General features: G+C 43.0%; 2 protein-coding genes across 6 annotated transcripts in view; one reads left to right on the forward strand and one right to left on the reverse strand.

Annotated features, from left to right (window-relative positions):
- Positions 1–16,858, reverse strand: part of BEND6 (BEN domain containing 6) — a 57,000-nt gene extending 40,142 nt beyond the window's left edge. Inside the window, exon 1 of one of the 2 annotated variants that reach the window (XM_037056351.1) lies at positions 16,530–16,857. The gene's annotated coding sequence lies outside the window, so the exon portion shown is untranslated. Of the gene's footprint in view, positions 1–16,529 lie in introns of both variants that reach the window. The other variant, XM_037056350.1, reaches the window with a different exon arrangement.
- A 519-nt stretch (positions 16,859–17,377) lies between these two features.
- DST (dystonin) overlaps positions 17,378–17,929 on the forward strand; it is a 442,077-nt gene continuing 441,525 nt past the window's right edge. For all 4 annotated transcript variants that reach the window (XM_037056335.1, XM_037056336.1, XM_037056337.1 and 1 more), the window contains exon 1: positions 17,378–17,558. In XM_037056335.1, the coding sequence (XP_036912230.1) occupies positions 17,378–17,558 (181 nt within the window). The remainder of the gene's footprint in view (positions 17,559–17,929) is intronic.

Raw genomic sequence — 17,929 nt, forward strand, 5'->3', positions numbered from 1 at the left:
TTTGCATGTGTGTTAAGTCTGAAACACAATGCTGGAACTGTGATTTGAACTTGGCAAATACGTAAAAATATGTGCCGTGTAAATTTGAGTCGGGGTGAACATCTCACTTGTCATTTCAACCGTTGACAGCAGGGGAACTCTGTTGCTATTGACTGAGTGCGCAAGCTCTGGGGTATCCTGGGTAGTGCAGGCTAAGGTCAGTCACCGCCTGTGTTCTGCCCTGGGGGCCATTCTGCATGAACTGTAGAGCATCTGAGAGGGCTCCTTCTTGTGCTGGGCTTGGAGATTCCCAGGTGAAGCCAAGCTGTAGATCTAGGCTGCTGTTCCTAGTGCTCAACCTAGGGCCACTTAGCAGAGATACAGGGCTGGGGACTCACTGAGCCTGGCGCCTGGCTGTTGCTTGTTTGAGAGGATTTAGGAAGTTGTAAAACCCAAACCACCCATTCATATGGGAAAGTCTCTGTTAACAGTTTAGGTGGGCCCATAAATTGGGTGGGATGGAGTATCAGGGGATCTCCAGGGTGGGGCAACCTGTGGTAGCCAGGTTGATGGAGTCTTAGATATGGTACTGGCTATGCACCTCCATTTGGGGAGGGCTTAGAAAAGGGACATCGGCCTCTGCTCACCTTTCTGTCTGAGAGAAAGCTCTCCCTCAGCTCCTGCCTTGATGCCAGACACTTCAGTTCCTCCCTGTGTGCCACTGGTCCTTTCATGGTGCTACCCCAGTGCTGGAGCTCAGAGGGAGTGAGTCTGAGTAAGTCCTCAAGTGGAGTTTTTAAGGGGAATGCTTGGGACTCCAGAAATTTCCACTGACTCATTCCTGCTGGGTTTTACAGCCAGAAGTTGTGGAGATTTATCTTCCTAGCACTGGAACCCTGGGCTGAAGTACCTAGTGTGAGGCTGGGACTCCTCACTCCTGAGATATCCTTCCTGAATTTTTTTAAAAAGATTTTATTTATTTATCTTTAGAGGGGAAGGGAAGGAGAGAGGGAGAGACATATCAATGTATGGTTGCCTCTTGTGCATCCCCTGCTGGGAACTGGCCTGCAACCCAGGCATGTGCCCTGACTGGGAATTGAACCATGATCATTTGGTTCACAGGCCCATGCTCAATCCACTGAGCTATACCAGCCAGGGCTCCTTCATGAATTTTATTCACCATACGTGGATGTGGAATCAACCTGTTCCATGTCTCTGCCCCTCTTACCAGACTAGATGGATGTGGTTTCTCTAATTTCATAGTTGTCAGACTTCCATTTAACTTAGTTTCTGACAGTTCTGAGTGATGTTTGTTCTAAATCTTAGTTGTAATTTTGATGTGATCTTGTGAGGAGGTGAGCCCTGGTTACCTATGCCACCATCTTGACTGGAGGTAGAGATGAGTTATATTTAAAAGAAGTGTAAACCGTGTCACTCCTTTCTCTTCTGTTATATTCATTTCCTTTCCTTGAGAGTAGGCCAGCTGCTTTAACTTTTTACTCCCTTATTTCATGGCACATCATTACTCCCAAATTAAGAACAGTACTAGAAAGATACAATAGATAGCCTGTAAGATTCTAAAGCAAGTCTTGTGTTTTGTTTGTTTGTTTGTTTATTTTGTTTTTTGTTTTGATAAAACTGAAACTTGCCAGATTTAACTGATAGGGACCTGTTAAATATTACTTAGTGATGGTGACAGATTCCAGGTTTCTGGTTCTCTGGGACTGAGGACAACCCCAGGGTTGGGGAAAGAGTGGGTAGTTATTGTTCAATGGGTATAGAGCTTCAGTTTTGCAAGATGAAGAGAGCTCTGGAGATAGTTGGGGGTAAAGATTGCATAACAGTGTGAATGTACTTTATGCCCCTGAACTGAACACTTAAAAATGGTTAAGATGCTAAATTTTATGTCAGGTGTTTTTACAACAATAAAAAAATTAGAAAAAGATCTGTTTGCAAAAACAGTTTTTATAGTATCCCTAATGTACTAATATTCTCTCTTGCTGCTGCCATTTAGTTAAAGAGCAAACCCTCAAGTTTCTTCATAAATAACTCATTCAAGACCAAACAGAACGGATATATTGGACCTCTTTTAGAATGACTCCTTTTGAGTAGATCTCAGGCCAGCGTTTTGTTATAACATCCATAAACAGAAACACATAATTCAGTGTTTATATTACCTGCCAATTAGCAAATTCAAAAGGAATGCTAATAATATGCTATTTATTAAACACTACTAGTTTCTGATAGTAAAAAATTCACTAGGTAGTAATAGGCCCTCCCTGCCTTTTTTTTTTCCCAATAGAAAGCATTTCATTAACTTCCTAGCTAGGTGCTGGGGTGAGGTTAAACATAACCACATCCATGAGTACATCTAACATATGTGGTTGGATGAATAACATAAGCCAATAGTTTGGAATCTCTTTTTGAGCACAGCTCATAGTAAACAATAATTTTACATTTTGATTCAAAGCATACATGTCCACACACACACAATAAACCTAAAACAAAATTTTAGGAAACATACTCACCCTTACTATACATGATGTACTTTCTCAGTTCCTAATGTATCTACTGTATTTTACTTCATTTTTAAAAGTGCTGCTCAAAGCACATTAAATTGATTTCCCAACGTGCTAATGGTTTATAGCCCATTGTTTAAAAATAATGCTCTAAGCAACATTCAAATTTTAAAAACCAATATCTAAGAAGAGAAAGGGAAGTTAGTAACTAACAAAAGCAAATTAAGTTAATAAAAATATAAATTCTTAATGTACATGGTTTACTTTAATAAATTAAAGTAATTTAATTTAAAGTAATTAATTATTTAATTAATTGAAGTAATTAATGCAGGAATTCAAAAATGCCAAAGCCACCTCTAAAATTCTACAAAACAAAAGTCACCAAACTTCAGGAAACCAAATGAATATAAATATATACTTCAGTTGTCTCTGCTGTCTTTGCATTTAAATATAAATTCTCTATTATAAATTAAATACAATTGTAAGTCAAGTATAGCACTACAATAAAACTTAAGTACCCTTTCAAAATTTTCAAGTGCTTTGGATTGCTCTCTATCCGTGCCAGTTTTGGAATGTATAGATGTAGAAGGTCTCCTGCAATACTCAGCTCAGAATATGAACTGGGGACTCTCCTCTAACTGGGCTCCAAAGTGTCAGGAAAAGAGTATCGATGTCATTCTCAGTATTCAGTGGCTGTTTTAATGTTCTCTGTGAAATGGTCTACTAGTTTCAGGCCAGCTCTAGCTGGGGAACATGGGGAAGGAGTGTATCCCTATTATTATTTTTAATATATGTATATTTGAGGATGAGAAGTCAAGATCGGAATGGCTCTGAATGACTGGGAGCCTTCGACAGGACTGACAGCGCCCTGAAACAAGTGCTTGGGTGGCTTTCTTTTCAAAGTGTTCTCGACTACTGGACAGAAGTTACTAGGTTTTACTGATGTCCATTCAACTCACTGTTTTTATTCCCTTCATTTCCAAATGATGTCAAACGCATTTTTAATTTCCAAGTTGTTCCACCAATATCCTGTTTAAAAAGATGGTCGATATACTTTAGGATGGTTCAACAAGGCTGCCAAACTATGACTGCATTACTTAGATTGGATGGGATACGATGCAAGAGCCTAAGCAATGTTAAATGTGTTTGAGGGACTATCGACCTGAATAATTTTCAACTTTCCATGATTGGAAGGAAAAGAAAAAAACATTCTTCTCTAGCCAGAGTTTGTGGATGTACCTTTTCTGGAGCTAATTTAACTAATAAGCAGTGATATCAGGCATTGTCATGTATGTAACCATTATCTAGGGAAGAAATTTATTTAGTATAGTCCTTATACCACCCTATGCAACAGCCTTGGATCCTTCCAATCCTGACTTCTTTACTTAAGGAGAATAAAAATATAGCTAATTTTTACTGAGTGCTTACTATGTGTAAGGTACTGTTCTAAGCATTTAACCTGTAGTAACTTGTTTAATTCTCATAGGAAGAAATTATTATTCACAATTTAAAATAAGGGAAAGGGAACTGGGGTTCCTAGCGGACCTAAGCAACCACTCCTAGTTCACCCATAAACATGCTAAAGAAAGACTCTAGAGCCATAACTCAGAAACTAATCATCAGGTCAGCTTTGCAACAGATTCTATCAATTCCAGTACCTAGGTTTTTGCTTTCTCCGCTTGACCAAGTGCCCAACAAGGCTCTCCTTGCCTAAGTCCCTTTCCCTTATAGTCCCTTTCCATACAGACAGAGGTCTTGACTTGCTCACCAAGTTCTTATAAATTATAGTGCTGCTCAGACATGAGTGCTGGAGATTCTCTCTTTGCCCCTCTCGATTCCTTCTCCAGTCATCTCTATTCTGCTCCCTAACCTGGGAGGTCGACCTGTCTGGGTTCCTTTGCCCATTTTCCAGCTTGGTTAAGCAGTGGAGTGTCCAGGCAGGAGATCAGAAGGAGGGAGGACAGGGAGTTAGGGGAATGTACCCTCCTGGCTCCCTTTCCCTTTCCCTTTTGGTCTAGGGACACTTCCACCCTGAGGTAGGCACTACTCTTCATGGTGTCCCTATACCCAGCTGCAATGGTCTGAATGTGTCTTCCCGCACCACACCCCCGACCCCAACCGCCCACCCCGACTCATGGGTTGAAATTCCAACTCTCAAAGGTGGTCGTATTTAGGTGATGGGCCCTTTGGGAGGTGATTAAGCTCATGATGGGAAAAACCTCATGAATGGGATTTGTGCTGAGGCTCCAGAATCCTTCCACCCTTCTACCATTTGAGGGCAGCAGCCTGCAGCCTGCAAGAGGGCCTTCCCTAGAAGCTGAAACCCTGAACATGGATTTCCAGCCTCCAGAACGGGGAGCAATAAATTTCTACTTACAAGCTACCCCATCTCTGGCATTTTGTTATAGTATCCCAAACATACCGAGACACTAGCCACACATGTTAGCTTCATCATCCACTTCAGAGTCTTTCCGTTGCTCCTGACCTGGCAAGAGCACCAGACACTAAGTGACCCAGACTCTGTCCTGCCTGTAACTAGACAGTGTGACTGGCCTAATTTCTTTATTATGTGTCCAGAAAAAAGACTTCCAGGGCAGAGAGGTAATAGCACAGAAATCAGGGGCTGGGAAACATGGGAAACAATTCTCACATGCTTCCTGATGCCAGCTATCCCAGTAATTGTCCGGGATAATTAAAAAGCCTGTAGCCATGTGTGGGACTGCCCGAAAATTTGCACAAGAAAGTGTATGCAACACTCTGGGCAAGGTTTCCTACAGTTCTAGAGCCTCCAAAATCTTTTTTAAGAAACACCAGTTTTTGTGAGTATTTTCTCCTTGTTACTACTTTCCCCCCTGCCCCCTGATGTTTACATGGTACATATTAAAAGATATTCACACCTTTTCCCCATTTATCAAAAACACAAATACAAGCCCTGGCTGGTGTAGCTCAGTGGATTGAGCACAGGCCTGCGAACCAAAAGATCGCAGTTCGATTCCCAGTCAGGGCACATGCCTGGGTTGCAGGCCAGTTCCCAGCAGGGTACTCATGAGAGGCAACCATACATTGATATTTCTCTCCCTGTCCCCTTCCCTTCCCCTCTAAAAGATAAATAAATAAAATCTTAAAAAAACCCCACAAATACAGAGTTAACCCTAAACAATAGTAAGAATTGATTAAAAGTTCTATTTTAGGAAAACTGTAAGACATGCAAATATCTTCTACTTCACATTTTTTTTGATTAATGCAGAAATTCTATTCATATTAAAAGCTGAGAGCAAGATGAGATCATCGTGCTTTTTGCTTTAACTAATCATATTCTAAACCATTAGTGTTTCAGACCAATTTAAAAAATTCACAAAATGTAATAGTTTTGATGTGACAATCAATCCCTATGCATAAAAATCAGGATTGGTCTAACTTTCAGACATTAATTTATTTTACAATTAAACATGAAAGGACAAGCTAATTTCTCTTTGAAATATTTACCCCATTATACCTTATATTAATATCATATATTAATGAAATAATTTGTTGCCATTTACCAATGTCCCTATTAATTTTGTACTTTTATAGCTTCAAAAGACTAAGTCTAAATATAATTAATGTGCTGAGACTCACACTTCAGATAATTTACTTAATAAATCATCTTAACTGGTTTTCCCCCTCACACACTACTAATAATTTTCTTGCTCTGATATTCTTTTGTACCACATTAAGGCAACATTTAAAAAATCAGCTACATCTCACATTTTTAGCATTTCTCTACCTCCTATGTATCGGTCATTAGAAACATACGTACGTATAGCCCTGACTCGTGTGCCCCGGCTAGTTAAAGTATTGTCCCATACACAGAAGATTCTTGGGTTCAATTCCTGGTCAGGGCACATGCCTAAGTTATGGGTTCTGTTCCTTGTTGGGCGAGTTGAGAGGCAACTAACTGAGTGATGTTTCTCTCCCACATTGATGTTTCTCTCTCTCTCTCTCTCCCTTTTCCTTTCTCTAAAATCAATAAGCATGTCCTCAGATGAGGATAAAAATTAAAAAAAAATATAAGTATATGTTTATGAGTGATGGTATTTTTCTATTAATAAACTCACAGAATAATAAAATGGAAGGGAATGTAAGAGGCCATTTTCTCTCTGTTACCGGAATTGCCAAGCCTGGGTATAGGCAGCTATAGGGCAAGTTAAAACTAGGAAGCTAGTTAAGGGTGGAGAATGCAAGTATTAATCAAAGCTGGAAGCCCAAAGAGATGGATTGGATCTCCTTAACATTGCCGAGACCCAGAAAGTTACATAAAAGCAAGGAAGAGGGTCACTGGTTCGATTCCCAGTCAGGGCAGTTGCCTGGGTTTCAGACCAGGTCCCCAGTTGGGGGAGCATGAGAGGCAACCACACATTGATGTTTCTCTCCCTCTCTCACCCTCTCTCTTAAAATAAATAAAGTCTAAAACAATCAAGGAAGGATACTTTGGGCTCACTGCTTGGAAGCCAACCTCAAGGTTCAGGAGTGTCAGAGACTGAAAGGAACAGGGGACTCAACATCAGTGGCATTTGGGACAATGTTGTGACCCCATATCCTACAGTAGAGAAGTTGCTCAGCCAGGGAGAAACAGAACTTCAGGCAAGTGTACATCCTGTTCACGAAGACGGGAAGCAGGCCTTCTACCAAAGGATAGAAAGCTCATTGAAATGCGCTTTTTTTTGGTAGAGGTCAAGTCTTCCTACATAGATAGTTCAAGATAGTCTTTCAGTCTGAGTCTCTACAAAATGTATTAGATGATGAATTGGGGTCATGTAAGTGGTGACGAACATGGGCTCTAGAATCCAAGTGTCTAGATCCATAACCCTAGAACCAATACTGACTACCTATTTCTTTTTTATTTTCTGTGCAACATTTCTGTGGCTGTTTCCCCCACTGTGACATGGTGGTAATAGCAGTCCCCATTATGAGTTGACATGTACCCAGGTGTTTATAAACTGCTGTGGAGAGAGGAGGAGTCAAGAAGCATAGATAATTAACCTGGATGCCTATAATGCTATAATAGACAATCTCACCTATAAGAGGTGCCTAATGAACAAAACAAACAAATGAGCAAAATAGAACTAGAGGCATAGAATGATGGAACAGACTGACAGTAGCCAGAGGAGAGGAGAGAGGAAGATAAGGGAGGAAAGAAGGGGGAAAGAAGGGGAAGGGTCTAGTCAAGGAACAGGTATAAACGACCCATAGACATGGATAACAGGGGGGACTGACTGTGGGAGCAGAGGTTGGGTAGGGCAGGGGAGAGCATAGGGGGAAAATTGGGATAACTGAAATTGAACAATAAAAATATATATGTATACAAATAATTATTAGAGCTAGCCATTTTATGAAGGATAGCCAGGTGGTCTTCAATAGAGGCCTTTTCCCCAAAGTAGGCATCTGTCTGCCCTCCCAAGCTTGTTTAGCTTTTTGAAGGTGCTGGGTCAAATTCACCCAAGTGATAGTGATGGGGACACACCAGTGAAATGGTAAGAACGGGTCTATAATTTTTTTAATGAAAGGAGTCTTGTTAGACTGAGGTATTAGAGGAGGTGGTCTGAGCACATTCCTCACGGACTAAAGGAGAGGATCAGAACTTGTTGCTAGGAGACAGCTGATAACTGCTGGAGTGTCCATCAGCTAGCCCTCCCTCACTGGGTAGGAGTGGCCCAAGGACAGTCAAGAGAAAAGAAAAGTAGCTGCCCAGCGAACTCTAACTGGGAAGAATTCCTTTAGAGGAGGGGATGCAGTGCAAATGAAAATACATGACAGAAACTGCGAAGTTTTTGAAGTGCCTTATACTACTTTTTGGCTGTATGATCTTGGGGGAATGTCTAATACTTGGGCCCCAGGTCCTCACCTATAAAATAGGGATAAGACTAGTAGTTATCCATGGCTGCTGTGAGGACTAAATGAGAGATGTATGACAAGCATGTTGCAGAAGCTTAGCAGAAAGTGGATACTCAATAAGTGCTTGCTACTACTAAAAACACAACTTGGTTGTCCACACCAGGGTAGCCACTCAGTAGTGAGGAAGCCCAGGATATGTTGTCTGACACCCTGTGAGAGAGGGGGAGAGGTGAATAATTATTATGCCAACCAATTCCCAGGGTGCTGGTGGTGCCCTTAATGCAGGCGGTGAGACCCAGGGGGTGGCAGCAGATGGCAGGGGATCAGGTGCACTAAGTACAGTCCTACAATGTCCCTTCAAGGTGGATTCCTGCATCATTACAAATGGCCACAGCATAACATTGTGCAAATGGTGTTCGCTAGACCCAGAGGGGTCTGAGGCACTTAGGGAATGGCATTGGTTCAAAGCCTGTCTCTGCATAGAATGCATGAATACGGTGTCACTAAACCCTGTACAGCCTGGAGGGTCAGAAGGGACCTTGGCAAAAATAAAACCGGGCAGACTGAGCGATCAGGAACCCCTGGAAACTGTACCTGCCCATTGGAGTGAAAGTCACATGAGGAAATAACCAGCTGCATGATGTGACAGAATGTGATCACAGCAATGGGACATTGGGACCTAGCGTCCTGAGAACATGTTGGTGGTGAGAGAGTCAAGTTTCCCAAGTATTGCAAGTATGGGAAGCCAGAGAAAATGGGTAGTTGGAGCTGAGCACTTGGTATGTGAAATTATCCTGGTTGGATTGAGGGCTCCAGTTACCAGGTCTCTGTAGAAGGCTGCATGTTGAAAAGCCTCAGAAGCTATGGCTTGGGGCAAGGTTTAGGAAGAGGAGGTGCTACATCACCAGGATGCCTAGGAGTAATTTCCAGGAGTCTGATATTAAGCCCTTCTACCTCTCTTTTAAGCTGTAAGACCATGGAGATCCTTATAGACTGAACTCAAGACTACATTTTAGAACTAGTGTTTTGGCTCAGAATGTGCTTATGCATTCAGACTTCTAGATATACATTGGAATGCTTAACTGACCCAAAGGCAGGTTGGGAATTGAGCTAGTCCTCCTTCTGGTGACCAAAGTCTGTGGAAGTGGTCTTAGATAGTTAACACAGTTTTCCCCTAGCAGGGAAAGGACCGTCATCCCAGTGAAAGTTACCCTAAGGAACTCACTTGTCTCTCTCCCAATCTGTTTAAAGGTGCAAGAGGACTAAGTCATAGCACACTGTCTCTAGTTAGTCTTAGGATGGGCAATATTCCTGTGCATTTGGGAGATGTCCTTGAACTTCTACAGGTTGAAAGTCCGCAGTTTCCTCTGCTCATCCTTGACTGACAGGACTCAAGACACTTCTCCCAGTCTTAGAAGAGATGCTTAGTGATGTTAATGTTGCTGGGCTGAGAGAATGATTTGATATTGCAGAAGCCTTGGAGTCTGTGTAGATTTGTATGGTTTTGATGTATGTTTCTCTCTCTCTCTCCCACTTAAGAATCTGATGAAAACTATGGATAACGTCCCTCCAAAAGAGATGCATGTTTTAATATAATTTCAGGTCCCTGGAAGGCTGTCCCTGGATTCCAGGTTAAGAACTCTTACAACAGAAATAGGACCAGCAAGAACAGGGTTTAGGTTTTTTTGGCTTTCTCCTTTGAAATATAAACTTTACTATATTTGAATTTAGTGTTTGCCTGATTTACTTCAAAAAGTATTNAGTCCGCAGTTTCCTCTGCTCATCCTTGACTGACAGGGCTCAAGACACTTCTCCCAGTCTTAGAGGAGATGCTTGGTGATGTTAATGTTGGTGGGCTGAGAGAATGATTTGATATTGCAGAAGCCTTGGAGTTTGTGTAGATTTGTATGGTTTTGATGTATGTTTCTCTCTCTCTCTCCCACTTAAGAATCTGATGAAAACTATGGATAATGTCCCTCCAAAAGAGATGCATGTTTTAATATAATTTCAGGTCCCTGGAAGGCTGTCCCTGGATTCCAGGTTAAGAACTCTTACAACAGAAATAGGACCAGCAAGAACAGGGTTTAGGTTTTTTGGCTTTCTCCTTTGAAATATAAACTTTACTATATTTGAATTTAGTGTTTGCCTGATTTACTTCAAAAAGTATTTTGGGACTACTTTTTAAGATATACTTTTTTTTCTGTTCCTAGATCCACAGGATGTTATTACATTTGGGTAATTTCAATAACCTCTGGAACTGTGTGTTATTAAAACATGTTTTACTAATCACCAGTTACTTGTCACAATTCTGTTTTCCTTGGTACACTTGGAACCTCTGCTCTCTTAGTGACATTATTCTTTTGGCAAATGGAATCATTAGCACACACATCTATTAACACCAAATATGTAACACAAATTCCTACAAAAATTATTGTAAGAAATGGAGGATCTTTAGCTATTAAATGCTGCTGTTGTTTTACTAAGACAATGTGGAATTTAATTCATAAACGTTAGTTGAGGTTTAATTCATCTCATATTCTAACATAGTTATGATGGAACTTTAACCTTCCATCTTACTTTTCTTTTCACTTAAGAATGTAAAAATGCTTGTAACTTATATGGCAATTCTTATCTGGGATCTAGAAGGCAATAACTCAGCTTTCAAACTTGCTTTATAAATTACCCATTCTTAGAAGTGGTAGAAATACTTTACACTATCTGAATAATAATGAACAATGCTCTCAGTGATTTATAGCTCTAAGAGCTTTATAATTTGATTTATGAACAGCTCTCAAATTTTCCATTGGCAGCTCATACAACTATGAGTAAATTTTCTGGCCAAATGACTCAGTATTTTGCTGCATGACTAATCCCACACTCAGTGTGGAAACTATATAAATGAAGTCTATTTGCTTGTGGATAATAAATGACTACTCTCCAAAAACTCTCTGCAAAGCATTATGAGGTAGATGAAATCAATTACATTGACATTTTAGACTCCTCAAACTTAGACTTTTTTGAGAAGTCTGTAATGTTCACACACACACACACACACACACACACACACACACAAGAATGCCACAATAAAACCATACAACATTTTCCCCACAGCATTATCATGGATTCTACAACCTACAGGGTGAAAGTCCTACATTAGGCTCTACTCTTTTTGAAATGTTAAAGAGACAATTTAGAACGATTCCATTTGAAATATTTTCTCTTACAATGTCTTTAAGTTATTAAAATGTTTTATTATGGTAAAATGAATATAAAATATTTTCCCAAGGAATATTTGCTGAAAGTGTTTGCAATTACTGTAAATAATAATTGTTTTTTTTCTTCAAAACTCAAAATTTAAAAAGATAGCAGGAATCCATCCACATTACAGCTCTCCAGGTTGAAAATCACCTCCAAAGTTCCATTAAATGAGGTAGGTTACCCCGAATGATGCAGTTCCTTTACCCGTCAATACAAGAACGTGTACGCTGTTGTTGGCATATGTCATGGAAAACCAGTTGGAAATCAACAGGCCACACAGCACATTTCCTCTGATTCCTTTCAATTTCTTTCATGTCACTTAATTCTGAGAGTTAAAAAACTTCATGTAGGAACAAGTAGATTACCAGCCCCAAATCAATATGATTTTTTTCAAATTTATGGCTGGAGCCATTTGTCCATGAAACTTTTGCTTTCATGGAGGTAATATTTCAATGTAATATCCTTGAGTGACTACCAATTGGGTAACTTACTCACTTCCATATATGTTTGTAGTAAAAACTTATAGACAATCTGGACTATATTCCAAGATATTCCTTATCTTGCCCTCAAAATCATTCTTCTAGTCTGAGCAGTAGTAGTCAGGGTGAGTGGAGAAGCGACCACGGACAGGAATCCATCATACTAGTCAGGGTCAATCTTAACTACAGAGTCAAAAGCAGCCTGAGAGCAGAAAGAACCAGTTCTGGGGACTCAAGCCATGTTAAAACAAATAGCTCAACCCCAAATGCCCAGGAGAATGTCCTCTTCTCCTCTCTCTTTACCTCCCCATTTCCCTCCCACTGCTGGTTCCAGCTCCCCAGACTCTTGTTTAGGCACTCCTATTTGACAAAAGAAACTTTTATTAGCCTTTATGCAGGCTTTAATTGAATTTCTCCTCATCTCTTTTTGAGTTAAATTTCTCCCGAGATTGTAGACAGCAGCTCTCCTGTGTTTCACCTATCTCCCCCCTTCTACCCATCAGTCTGTTTTTGGCCCCTCCCACCACAGTGAATCAGTTCTCTGGAAGGTCACCAGGGGGCTCCTAGTCATTGGTCTGCAGTCCTCACCCTCCTGAACCTCCCATCTGTGCAACTGTTCTAGTTAGCCGCTGAATTGGAACACTCCCCATTTGACTTCCACGGTTTTGCCTCTTTCTCTCCTTTTCCACGCCACAAATGGAAGCAGTTTCCAAAATTCCATTTTTTTGATATCCCTTTCTTAGTCGTTTAATCCATTTCCATGACATACACTGTAATTTCTGTTGATGACTCTGGTCTGTCTTTAGTTCTGACCTCTCCATCCACATTTCCATGAGCCTGCTGGATAATCTCACATTTGTCCTTCTGATACCTCTACCTCAGTGGGTCTAAAACTCAATGTCATCTACCCCTTCAAAGCTCTTCCTCCACTTCAGCTCATAACTTGTTCTCTTTACTTCCTCCTGTTTTCTCAGTTGGTCATTACACAGCTTAGGGTGGAAACTACTTCTTCTGATTCATGAGTTAGATATTTGTGCCATAATTGCCTACTTCTAGGGAGGCCCTGCAGATATTTCTGTCATCTTATTACAGCCCCTTACTGGTGTCTTTGGGAGGTGGAATGACTAGGTGATGAGGGAAGTTGGGGAGGGCCTGCCGGCTACTGATGGACAAGGCTGGCGTGTAAAAAGTCTCTTCTCACACATGGTGTTATCTCTTGCTCACTCTTGCAGAATGCCTTGTGGATTGGAGAGTGTCAGGCTCATCTTAGCCCCTGGTCCCTAGGTAAGAAGTGTAGGTAGGGTCCTTTCTGCTCTAGTGCTGGGAAGGACTATACAGGTGACCCTTGAACAACATGAGGGTGAGGGTGCTGACTTCCCTGTGCAGTTGGAAATCTGTGTGTAACTTCTGAATCCCCCCAGACTGAAGTACTAATAGCTCATGTTGATCGGAAGCCTTACCAATAACATAAACAGTCTATTAACTCATATGTCATGTATATGATATACTGTTTTATTATAGTAAAGAAATGAAATATTATTTTTTACTTATTTATTTTTAGACAGAGGAGAAGAGAGGGAGGAAGTGAGGGAGAGACACATTAATGTGTGGTTTCCTCTCGTAAGCCACCAACTGGGGACGTGGTCTGAAACCCAGGTATTTGCCCTGATTAAGAATGGAACTGGCGCCCCTTTGGTTTACAGGCTGGCACTCAGTCCACTGACCCACACCAGCCAGGGAAGAATTGAAAATACTATTAAGAAAATCATAAGGAAGATAAGATGCATTTAAGGTATTTATTTTTTTTAAATCCACATGTAAGCAGACCTCACAGTTCAAACCCATGTTGCTAGAGAGTCAGCTGTGGTTCTTCAGCTACGACTGAGGGGGCAGGGCACATGAAGTCAGGGGAAAAGGAATGCCCCCTTTTGGTCTTGGGTCTAAGGCACGTTCTTCAATCGGACTTTACTCTCAATGAGTTAATGTTTTAATTTCCTTTTGGTTCCTCGTGTGTGTTCTCAGTTTGGTTGAGAATTCAAAGGGAAGAACAGGTGCACAATGGACCATCTTCTACACACTTGGTACAAAACTCTCAACTATTTCCCCCAACACACTGTCTTCTTTTGGGTGACAGTGCTAACTCACTATTATAAAATGTCAACAAGTTATACATACTTTTTCATTTTGATTTTTTACTTCTTGGGATGTCTCATCCTTACCCCCAAACTTCAAATTTTTCTGCTTGGATACAATGTCGATTATTCTTTTAAAATGACAACCTAGCAGAAAGAAAGGTATGACTTCTACTAAATTAACTTTCAAAATGGATTAGCTGACTTCATATTTATTGAATCCTACAATGCATTAAGCATCACAGAAACGCACAGAAAGAAGCAATTAACAACACCATTATTTGGAGAAGAAAATGATAAATTAGCAACAAAAATCAGAAAATAACAATAGAACCTAAATACTAAATACTTTCAATGATTTGGTTTGCTTATTAGAGATCTCCTTGAGATAACTGATGGAAAGAACAGAAATGAATGTGTCTAAAAAGAAACACCTCTAATCCTATTGCATGGCTGTTAAGCATTCACCTGCTAAAAGAGATAAATGCTGTTCTGGTGTGCACTCGAAACTTATAAATGGCTGCAGCAAGACTCAGGATGATAACAATTGTGCTGAGGCAATAGTTCAGAAAACCATAATTGCTATTTAGTTGCTTTTTGTTGTTAAAAGTGCAGAGTTTGGGGCAAACTGGTTACCATGCTGTGTTTGTGGTCTTAAGACATGTCTCAAGGATATTTATTCAAGCCATTTTTGCTCACTCACAAATTTTAATGAGATGCATAAAGTAAAATGACCTTCCTAAATTCTTAGTTAGTCTACGGCCATACCACTCTGAACGTGCCAGATCTTGTCTAAATTCTTAGTTACTTCTCCCACTGTCTGCAGAAGGTTAACTCAGTTTTGTTGTTTTAAATTACTCCACTAGGCCACTGAGTTGATGCGGTAAAGAATTCTTCCTTTTCCAATGTGCCACACATTGCAGGCTCTCAGGATTCTCTTCAACAGTCCCTGCACTGTGGACAGGAATGCACTCTCTCACTGCAGTGGGCTGTGGTGTCAGGAAGCCGCTAAGCAAAATGCACATGTTACAGTGCTGCCCGTCAGCCCAAGTGCCAGGGACCTCGGAAGCCCCTCCTGCCTTGTAGTGCAGCCTACACTCTGACATTCAACATTCCCACCTTATCCAGCGTCTGCAAGCCAGGTGCAACTCCTAACGGAATGAGATGCAGCATGTCAACAACTTGAATGTTTATTTTGTTTTATAAAGTTGTAAGTAAGAAAATAATCCATTGTTTCCCATGCTTATGTATCTGGCGCTTAAGAAAGACATTAGGCAATGCACTTTTGAGTTTCCTTTACCACTTACACATGGTAATAGGTTAACGGTCTTAAGAACATCAATGGTTAAGCTTTTAAGCAGAGATGCACAATTGATTTTGTACCGTTAGAAAACACCAATATAGAGATCCTTCAAGCACATACAACACAGGTATTGTCATGGGTTCTTGCTTTTCAGAATTTTACAAATTACTTTTTTATGACACAATTTCTTGTTTCTTAAATATTCCAAAGAGTCCACCTTAGTAATGATTAGAATTCACAAACGCAGTAATGGGCTACCTTGCCATTATTACTGCAGTTTCCTTATGCAAGTAAGTAAAACAAAACAAACAAAAAACATCTCCACACGGTATTGCCTAGGGAGGAGCATAACGCGGTACCGCACTTGGCCCCCGGGCCAAGGCTGCAAGATGCCGCAGACTGCGGCAGCAGTGGCGGCGTCCTGGCCAGGTGGCAGAGGCCGAACATAGAACGGCGCACTGCAGCGCACCGCCATGCCTTCTGCGTTGGCATTGAACCAGCGACTACTGAAAAATCTCCCAGCCATCAATATACTTTTAGCTGGTTATGAAGAAATGGGAGGGGGCAAGAAGGACAGAAAAGGGAACGTGTGCATTTTGTGTGACAGATCATTATTGCCTCCCATTCTTTAAAGAATTTCTCCTCCAAATATTTACCAGCCAATCCCAATTTCCTTCATCTGCCAGTTCTCTAAACCTGATTTTGCCCCTCCCTTGCAAATACACTAAAATGAGTCAGATTTTAGAGTAAACGCACAGATACATGAGATCTAAAGTGCCCCGTCTCGGCTACGAAATTGCACCAAGTTTGGGGTATCACGGTTCACGTCTGCAGACCGGAGCGCTCTACTGGGGAGGGCTCCCAGTTAGAGGGGCTTGGAGACGGGTGGGTCTCCCGTTCCTGGAGGACCCCAATTCCCAGGGAAGGCCCTTCCCGGTGTTCACGCTTCAGCGTGCGAGGCACCCCCCCGCAAGCAATAGCTCACCCGGTTGCATCTTCCAAAGCCCCAATCTCGGGGCGGGGCGCAGGGAGGTAGGAGGTTGGGGGTAGCTCAGCACCTTACGGTTTTCCCCCTGGCTCCTTGGCGCCCCCTGACGCCGGGCTCCCCTGAAACTCGGCCAAGGGAAGCTGGATAGGTGAAAGCCCCAAGCGTCGGGGAGCCTAGAGGCACCCGGCTGGCGTACCCTCGGACGGAGCGGACTGGCAGCGGGCCCCACAGGAGGGCGCTGGGCGCTCAGGCCCAAGCACAGCCCGCGGCCGCCGCCACAGCCGCTGCAGCCATGTCCGCGCGCCCGCGCTGCCGCAGCCCGGCTGTGATGTCATCAGGCGAGCCCCCGCCGCGGTGCCCCATTCCCGCCCCCCGCGGGCCACCGAGGCTGCAGCCCAAGCGCCGCGTCCCCGCCCCAACCCACGTGCGCCCGTCTTCGGGATGCGGAGGCCGGCAGCGGCCGCGAGAGGATGCACAGAGCCGGGGTGGTCCCGGCGGCGGTGCAGCTCCTCCCCGCCCGCCGCGTCCCCGGCGGGGCTGCGCCCGGGGGCTGCGCATGGGCGGGGGCGCCTGGGGAGGGAGGAGAGAGGCTCCCGGACGCCAAATCCCTGCCTAGTCGCCGTCTGCTGAGTCATGGCAAGCGCTGGCCGCAGCCCTGGATCACTCGCTTAGTGCTGTTGGCACGGGGTGCGCAGCCATTGGGCTGGGCGCGGGTCCGTGTGCGCCGGGCATGACGCCCTGATCCGCGTTCGCCCGTGCCCGCCGCTTCTGTGTGCGCCCCGCGCTGGTGTCTGTGCCGCCGCCCTCCAGTCCCGCCGCCGAACTGCCCCCACCTCGCCCGCACCATGATCGCCGCGGCTTTCCTGGTCTTGCTGAGACCCTACAGCATCCAATGTGCCCTGTTTCTCTTGTTGCTTCTTCTGGGCACTATCGCCACCATCGTCTTCTTCTGCTGCTGGCATCGCAAGCTCCAGAAAGGAAGGCATCCTATGAAATCGGTCTTTTCGGGTCGTTCAAGGAGCCGAGGTAAGACACGCTGAGACGGGTTTCTTCTAAGAGGAACGTTTAAGCCGATTTGGAGAGTGAAGCGCGGCTCGCTCCCTTTTGCGCTGCGCCCTATCTCCATCATTGCCTACTTCCCAGGCTGAGTACGCTCGTAGGTTTAACGTCCCTCGCCCTTTCCCCCCTCATCTCCTTCCTCCAGTCTCCCGGGTTGGGGGAGATAAACACAGCGATTATAAGAGGTGGGAGGAGAGGCACAGACGCAAATTCTTAGTGTCAGTTTGTTAAAGCCCCTAAGGGTAATTGGAGCGCAGCCCGAAGCCTTCTTTCGCCTGTCCATTACTGACTTTCTTCATGGAGAGTTAGGGGCTCTCCAACTCCCCCAGAACTTTTCC

This window comes from Sturnira hondurensis, unplaced genomic scaffold, assembly GCF_014824575.4.
Source record: "Sturnira hondurensis isolate 20B ecotype Veracruz unplaced genomic scaffold, ASM1482457v3 Scaffold0008908, whole genome shotgun sequence".
NCBI classification, from domain to species: domain Eukaryota; kingdom Metazoa; phylum Chordata; class Mammalia; order Chiroptera; family Phyllostomidae; genus Sturnira; species Sturnira hondurensis.